At 30.0% G+C, this 8,889-nt stretch overlaps 1 protein-coding gene across 1 annotated transcript; it reads left to right on the top strand.

Annotated features, from left to right (window-relative positions):
• Positions 1-7,354: 7,354 nt before the first annotated feature.
• Positions 7,355-8,630, top strand: LOC136078825 (ATP-dependent DNA helicase pif1-like). Its single transcript, XM_065794640.1, has 2 exons — positions 7,355-7,405; positions 8,091-8,630. The coding sequence occupies exons 1-2, from the start codon at positions 7,355-7,357 to the stop codon at positions 8,628-8,630; spliced, it is 591 nt and encodes a 196-aa protein (XP_065650712.1).
• Positions 8,631-8,889: the final 259 nt, after the last annotated feature.

The raw sequence follows: 8,889 nt of genomic DNA, 5'->3' as shown, positions 1-8,889 counted from the left end.
AATTTGTACCATCGATACTAAAAAAATCATGTAAAAACAATAACCTTTTTCCAACATATACGAATAGTCTAAGCAAGTATTTTTCAATTCAAAGGCAATAATGTAAGAGGAACGAAACCGAGACGCTTCTGCGCGTTTATTCTTTTCGAGGAAACGACTAACAAGGCAAGCGAACGATGACTCAAAGGATTGTTAAATCGATTTTTAAAACGTTTAAGATGCTACTGCCCTTTTTTTAAAATACATTTAGATAACGGATTGTTGCACAAGTTCCTATTCTGATTATCAAATTTTTGTATTGAAATTTTGATTAAAAATTTTATAAAAAGGACTGTCGCGTGCACCGATAGTGGAATTTCTTAACAAAACAAAACGATTCGTGCTCATTCCGCCGATAATAATTTGAGCTTGAAATTGAGATAAATTATAGAGAACAAATCTGCTGTCCATATGAGAAACGTGACGACTCCCTTCTATATTAGCCTGTACCAATTCTTCAATTTTTTTTTAAATTTCCATAGGGCGAACGTAATGCACTGGCGATCTGAAAATATCGATTTCACAAGTCGATATCCATACGATTCTGATCGATAAAACATTACAACTGTCACAAATCCAACCAAAAAATTCCGACTTTCCATCGTCTGTCTCTTGGTTTTATTCATTTTATTAATAACTACACTCCTTGTCTGTTTTCGATAAACGCGCGCACATCTTCCTACGTCATCTGATCAGAAGCAATTTGATCAACTAGGCTTTCGTCAGAATAACGATTCGATGTCCACAAAATTTTTTTGTAATAAACATCATTCTTATATGTTTCTTCAGTGATATCTTTTTTATATTTCATATTTTATTGCGCTAAAACAAAAAAATTATATTACATGTGTAACTTGTCATTTAACAAAAAAAAAAATTTTTTTTAATAACGGTTATATGTTAACATAAAATTTTTTTTTCTCACAATGTAAACCAATTTATCACAATCTTAATAATCATCATAAAAAAAAAAATAAAAAAAAAAAGTTAATCTTACTATATTATTTTATTCTGTAAAAAAATACATTTTCACAATGTTTTACTATCGTTTACTCGGCCGTTAGTTGATCCAAATCTGCCACTTCCTCTCTCTCTGTGTAGGGTAACTGATTATCGAAACGATCAAGAACATTTTCGGCGAAAAACTTTGCAAAAATACAAGTTGAGCAATGGCTAAATCTATACGAATTATAAAATCAGCATCGTTGCTGTTTTTTAGCAAGACAATAATTTCTCCGCGATAATCGCTATCGATAACACCTCCCACTACTGTTATATTTTGTAAGGCTATAGATGATCTCGATGACAATTGTCCGTAATAACCTGCGGGAATTTGCATTCGGATGCCTGTAGGCATTTTAACTGTTGATTCTTTAATAAATACACATCTTCTAACGCAAAAATATCGTAACCAGCGCTACCCATTGTAGCTTGTGTTGGCATTTTTGCCGTAGCACTCAAAGACATTGACATTTTTTTTTAGTTTTTTTCTAAAATATAAAAATAGATTATTTAAAGGTTGCAATGTTAGAAAGCCTATTTCTATAGTCTCATTTAAATGTTAAAAATAAAAAGAATAAAAATATTTTTTAATAAGAAAATAAATGCTGTAAACTAAACAGCGAAACAAAAAAAGCGAATATGAAGATATTACTTTTTTAAAAAAAAATAAAAAATAAATACAATTTTTTATTCTAAAAAATGTTTATTAAATAAAATTGAATGCATTTCATTATCTTTTTTTAATTTTCTGTTTTCTTCCTTTAGAAAAACTTTCTATGTCCTTTTCTAAAACGTGAATCTTCATATCTCTATTTTGGATCAAACACATGACTGCAGATGCCAATTTTCCTATATCGCTTCGGTTGAGCTCCAATGTTGAAACGTTATTATTTTCGACTATTTTTTAAAAACCGCTATTTCGTTTTCTGACAAATCGATATTGAGTTCCTCTTTTAAAAATACTCCCTTTTTTTCACATTTTAAAATGGCGGAGTCATTATTTTTCGCCCATTTGTCAAAGCTATTTAGCATATTAGTCATCAAAACTTTTATAACGTCCTTCAATTCGTCAATTATTTTATCTTGTTTTTGCAGATTTCTGATCAAAACACTCGAAAATTTTCTGATATCTCCTTCATTTAAGCTCAGCGTTGTTAATTCTTGTAAGAGCAGCGTTAACGATTTATATTGATTTTCATCTTCACTCGCAATGATTTTAAAAAAAGATTGCAATTCCGTCTCATTCAGGTTGACTGTTATACAGTTTGCTGCCTTTTTAAATATTTTATTTTCAAGCGTTTCCATGTTTTTTTTTAAAATAACCTAAAATATACAAACAATAAATTAAAAAAAAATATTGGTACGACATTAAAAAATGGCATTATTTTAAATAGTTTTTGGTTTTTTTCTATAAACAAAACTTTTTATAAAAAAAAGAATTTTTATTTTTTTAAAAGACTTACTGGTTTTTTAAAATAAGTCTTTTTTATTACGAAAAAACACACAAAAAACAAATAAATGAAAAAAAAAAACATTTTTTAAAATTAAATTGCGAATACATAAAACAAATGTCAGGCGTGCCTAAAATTTCAGTCAAAGATATATTTTTTTTACCGCTTCGTAATTTGCAATGTTCGTTATGGTGTTTTGTATCTTTTAATTGACAATCGTCGAGGTAACAATTAGCACGCACTAAATAACTATTAAATAGTTCAACCATATCGTAATGAAATCGGTCTTCTTCCAAATCAGAACGCGACAAATGAAAACTAGTTGTTACTAACTCATAATGGGCCTTTTTTTTTTAAATAAACTTGTTGCAGATAGATGTAACGAAATATCATCCATAGCTTTTCATATTTGTAATGCGCTATTGGTCCAACATAAAATGCTTTTCGATGTGAAAACTCGGTTGAAGCTTTTTGTAATTTCGCAAAAATCGAATAGTTTAATGATTCCCAAGTGGGTGCATATAAATTGGTTAAAGAAAAATACGGACTTGGCGCTCTCACTATTTCCAAACTGCTATCTAACTGTTCGACGTCTTCCTAACTCATTTTACCGTACAAAAAATACTTTAAAACACAACATTGTCTTAACAAAGCCAGTGATATGTATTGAACGTAGTCTTCCATGTACTCTTCTAAATCGTCGTTTCGTTCACATGTAATCAATTGTTTCACGTAAATCCAGTCGCCGTCAATACCCTGATCCTGCATCAACCTATCATTCAAATCCATATCATGTCGACAATTTAATATAAAGTCTTTTATAAAATCTTGCACGTTAGCTGCATAATTCCATTCGCGACACACATTCCAACATTGTTTTAAAAGTAATTGCTTAAACACACTAATAGATTGACTTTTTACTTAAAACATTTCAAGCTAAATAAAAAAATTAAAAAAAATATTCTAAACCGTTTTTGTATTATTTATTAATTTCCATCTGTTTTTTCTTTTTTTTCAATTCCGAATCAAAATTCGTCATTGCATAGCTTTGCAAATTGGTGCTTGGACTATCTTTAATTTCGTATCGAAAGCGAGTAAACGGTTGAGTATACTTTCTTGTCTTTCCTAACACATCAGTAGCATAAAAAATCATCCTTGCATTTCTTTCAGACATTTCTTTTTTTTATAAAAATAATATTTTCAATAAACAAAAAAATTCATAAATAATCCACAATAAAAAAACCAATAATTTGTAATTTTATAATATCACTGATAGTTTAGGCTAATTGAAAACATTAAAAAACAAATAATAAATAATAAATACTTTTAGAAAAGAAAGAAATGGAATTTTTTTTTTTGTTTTTAAATTTTCTTATAAATAAAAAAAATACATTAATAATATTTTTGAAGTTCTTATACAGCTGTTTTTGTAATGCTAACGTCGTGTGCTTGTCTAATTGTATTAAAACCAAAACCCATTGCCTCCTGAGAAACCTCTCGGCAATCCAATTTTAGTGGTACAAGTTTATGTGTCAACTCGTGTATGCCTAGTTTATATTGTTGCACTGCTTCAGAAATATGCTTGGAATGCAACTGACCATCAATATAAGATTCCAATTCTTCGTTTATAGAAAGTCTCGTATTAGAATAACAATCTCTTCCCGCATTATAATATCGTTGTTTACCCATCATATATTTCGAAAAGGCAAAATACCTCTTTTGTTCAGACAACTGAATTTCGTGCACAAATTTTAACATTTTCCGTACCAATATAGCGTTTTTTCTGCTTCTTGTTAAATTATACTGAACAACACGGAGATCAATGAAATTTTCACAAGGTTAATGATCCGGTTCCTCGATGACATCGTTCTCTACCAAATCAATTACATTTTTAGCATAACCCTTTTTCCATTTTTTTATATTTTTAAACATTTTGTAAGATGTTTTGCACTTCATTTTTTATGTTTAACCTACAAAAAATTAATAAAAAATTCATTTATAGAAATAACTAAATTTATAAAGCAAAACAATAATAATTAAAAATTTTTTATATATTTAATAAAAAAGACTTTTTTCAAATATTTTTACAAATATTTAAATAAGTATATTTTAAAAAAAACATTTCAAACATAGAAAAGAAAAAATTTTTTTTTCTCTAAAGTCACATGTCTGTAATTCCGTAATTATCATCATATGTTTTTTTATCCAAAATTTCAAGAGCACAAGAACAAGCTTCGTTAAAAGTCGATAAATTTTCGTCTAATTTCAAATTAAAACCTAAAAAATCCTTCGAATTTTTTTCAAGTAATCTATAAATGTAGACCATTTGTTGCCGTCCCCACTTTTCACTTCCTCTTGAATTTTTAAAAAATCCTCACTCTGCATAAACAAATCCTTTCTTATAATATCTGACCTACCGTTGGTTTATCAACAAAAAGAAAAGAAGAAAAAGTGTATTTTAAAACGCACTGCCATATGAGTGCAAGATAGCCGCCTCTCAAAAACTTTATAACCAACGGCGGATTACCGTAGCAAAAACATTAACACCATACGCGCAACCGTCCCTACTTTGGTAACTAGTACCAGGGTCCAATATTAAATCGATAAGTCAATCTATTTTTTCACATCCCTTTAATCTCGATCTTTGAACTCGATCACGATCATTAGCTAATATACTTGAAATGTATCGGTAAAGCGACATCTCGTAATAGTAGTTGTCATCACTTTGAATGTTTCGTTGAAGACGAAATGTAATATTTACTTTTCTTTTCCTCAACTCATAAACAAATTGAATACCACCGTAACCGAGTTGATCTTTTCGCTTTGTCTTATTTTCATATTTTTCAAAAAATAAATATAAGAAATAACTTCGTAAACTTCAGCATCAAAATCAGAATATGTTATCTTTTTTAACGTTTGCAATGTTGACGAATAATCTGTGTACAAAAAACTACTATATCCCAACTTCTCATGTTTTGTTTGTCGAAAATATTCTGCAGCGATGTCATAAACGCATTGCAACTCGTCAATCAAAATAAAATGTTCTAAAAAAGAACAAGGCTCGTATGAAAAGTTTCCAAATCCAGCACACAACTCGCTCAAATGAGCGATTAAAAATCTTCTTAATGCAAAATACATTTTTTTTGTAAAAAATAAATTTGATTTTCTGTGAAAAAACAGAACAAAATTTGCAATAACAAAAATAAAACATTTAAAAAAAATAAAAATAAACAATAACAATATGAATACAATAACAAAGATAAACAAATAAAACATGGTGTTTACATGGGTTTTTTTCAAAAAAACATTAAAAATATTTTTATTGTTAAAAAGCAAACAAATAAAAAAAGGTTGTGTTTAAAAGGCTTTTTAAAAAAAATATTGTTATTTTTTAAAAAATATTTTTTGCATTTTTGCTTTCAAATATATAATAAAAAAAGAAAGTAACAAATAAATTTTAAAAAATCTTTTTTCCAAAAAAAATAAAATACATTTTATTAATTGTCTTCTTCATCTGAAACCATTTTTTGTCTTGTTTTTTTGTTTTCAGTTCCTCATTATTATCGATCGCAACAGCTATCTGTTGCATCACTGCAGTTGCATTTTTGATCTTTTCATCAATGAGAACATTTTCCAATTCAGTAGAGTTAGCCGTTTCATATTCAAAGTGATACGAATGAAATTGACTAATTTCGCCAACCTCCATTTTCAAATACTCGTCTGTTGTTTTTAACTCTGTGCCTTTTAAAACAAGATATTCGTCGTATACTTCAATCTGATACTTGCGCAACAATGGCAAAAATTGGGACAAATTTTTTGCATTTACTTTTTTCTTTGTATCCAACCTGAAAAACTTATCTCGCACAACAATTACTGTTTCCCCCTTCTTGTTAACTCTAGTCACGTTAGGAAAATGCGCACGGATGAAAAACTGTCCGACAAGCGAATTATTCAATAATGTCACTTGAGAAGGATTTACCAGTATGCGACGATTAAAGTCGCTTCCATCACAAAAAATCCAACTTGGTCGTATTGGGCAACCATTCGCACTGTCGCCAAAAATACGATGACTTATTTTGAAATTCAACATCTGAGAATTGATAAATTCCTGGTGCAAAAGAATCGCTACCAATAAATTTAGCAGTTTGCCCTGTAAATTCAATGCCTTGCATTTTTTTTCTTTTACGTTCTGTTCTTCTTTACTTTTGCGAGCTTGTTACTTTGTTAGCTTCAACTTGTTTTTTGATTTTTTGCCGTCAAATGTACCTCTTTTTATATGTTTTTTTTTAAATCAATAACGCCAATTTTTGTCAACATCAATTTTTTTATCTCACCGTGCTTTCTTAAAAATTTATTATCTCTTAGTTGTTTTTTCAAAAAATTTAATTCATTTTGTAACATAACCCTGCGTCAGATGACTTTTTATTTCGAAACTATAGTCTCAACACTTGACTTTCATTTTTCAATATTCTTATTAATCTCGCCGTAGATTTCTTAAAATAACATTATTACACAGTCGCTTTTAAACTCAAAAACGTACCTTGTCTCTTTCATTTGTAAAACTTAAGCCATGTCAGATGACACTCGATTCTTTTTTTCTACTTTCATCTTTTACCACATCCACTGTTTATAATGTAATAGTTTGCCAAATATTTTTTCTTACAACAGCGACTTTTGCTTATATAAACATTTTTTGGCTACGTCGCAAAAGTAAACAACAAAGCGAAAATTTTTTTGCGGCTTATATTTTTTAAACAATTTTTTATTTGCTATGTCCTAAGTATTTATAAGTATTTTTCGTCACTGCTTCATATAATAACAACACAATTTTTTGAAATTTTAAAAAAACAAAGGGGGTAAAAATGAACAAAGATCAAGAAAAAGCTTATATCGCTTCGTTGAACAACGAAAATGTTTTTCTCGCAGGCTGGCACTGGAAAATCGTTTACGATCAATGTTATCTACGAGCGGTTTTTAAAGTCAAAAAAATACATATGGGTAACGGCAAGCACAGCTATCGCCGCACAAATGTATCCTGAAGCAAGCACAGTTCACTCGTTTGCTGGACTCGGCTATGAACTCGAGTCCGTTGCCGTTATTTTAAAAAATATGACTGACGTGTAAAAGAGCGTTCAAATGTTAATTATAGACGAAATATCCATGTTACCTGCACACATATTGAAAACATTAAATATAATATTAAAAAACATTAAAAATTCACATCGGCTATTTGATGGATGCGTGCTGCTCGTTGCTGGAGATTTTTACCAGCCGACGCCAGTGGGCGAGGAAACACTGTTGTTCGAGGATCCTTTCTGGAAGGAGTGTCAATTTGTTAATGTCGAACTCGTAAAAAACTTTAGGCAAAACAAAGACCTTACTTTTCAAACACATTTGAACAACGTACGAGAGGGTGTCTTTGCGAGTCTACGTTTGCTTTTTTAAGAAAAAGATTGAAGCCAGCCGATAAGCATTTGGTTCCTAGTTTCACCAGGTTGTTCATGTATAACAAAGATCGGATTGCGCACGACGAGGACTATTTAAAAAAAAATTTTTTCTCCTGATTTTGTGTTTAAAAGCGAAATAAAAACATTTAAGAATTTCAAACTTGATGAAAAATGGGCATTTAAAACGCCGCAAAGTGTTACGTTAAAAAAAGGAGTACCCGTTATTTGTGTTCGAAATATACCCGAGCTAAGCATTGTTAATGGCACGCAAGGCGTTGTAAAGTCAGTGAACCAAGAGCGAGTCGTCATGACGGTAAACGAACAACCAATTGTAATCACGCTCCAAACGGAAATGTTATATGACTCTAAAAGAAACGTTATGGCCGAATGCAAAGGAATGCCTCTTGTGGTAGCCTACGCACTCACTTTTCACAAAGTGCAAGGTCTCACTCTTTTAAAAGTTGTTATTCATTTAAATAGACCAGAGTTTACGTGGCATTTGTTTTATGTGGCTCTGTCGAGAGCACAAACACGCAAAAGCGTTTACATTATAGCCCAACAATCATTTTTTCAAACTTTTTTAAACAATATTAAAATTAACCCGTCTGTTGTGTCTTTTCATTTAAACTTAACTAAACGTTTGAGTGAAGAAAATAAACTTTGTAACAAGCGTATTAAATTAGATATGTAAACTGTACGTTTTTCAAATAGTATTTGTATTTTTTTAATAAAAAAACATGTGTAAAATGATATCATAATTTTTTTTTTTTAAAACATTGATTTTATTAGTTATTTATTTTTTATAAACACAGTAAAGTCCACGTACTCAGTGTGGTTAGGAACGATTTTAGGTTTTTCTCTCGCGCTCTTGCATACTCCTCAAAATGACGCGCAGTACCTTTACTTCTAGCCATTATTAAGCAGTATACGAACTAACACCTGCTAACCAC

The sequence above is a fragment of the Hydra vulgaris genome, chromosome 03 (genome assembly GCF_038396675.1).
Source record: "Hydra vulgaris chromosome 03, alternate assembly HydraT2T_AEP".
NCBI classification, from domain to species: Eukaryota; Metazoa; Cnidaria; class Hydrozoa; order Anthoathecata; family Hydridae; genus Hydra; species Hydra vulgaris.
The sequence above is the reverse complement of the archived record's forward strand: the minus strand, read 5'-3'. Positions and strand labels throughout refer to the sequence as shown.

Excerpts from the sequence above, each read along its gene's own strand:
- LOC136078825 (XM_065794640.1), top strand. The coding sequence starts at position 7,355 with ATGAACAAAGATCAAGAAAAAGCTTATATCGCTTCGTTGAACAACGAA. Across the intron at positions 7,406-8,090 it reads CTTCGTTGAACAACGAAAAT|AATTTCAAACTTGATGAAAA; the intron begins GTTTTTCTCGCA and ends AAAACATTTAAG.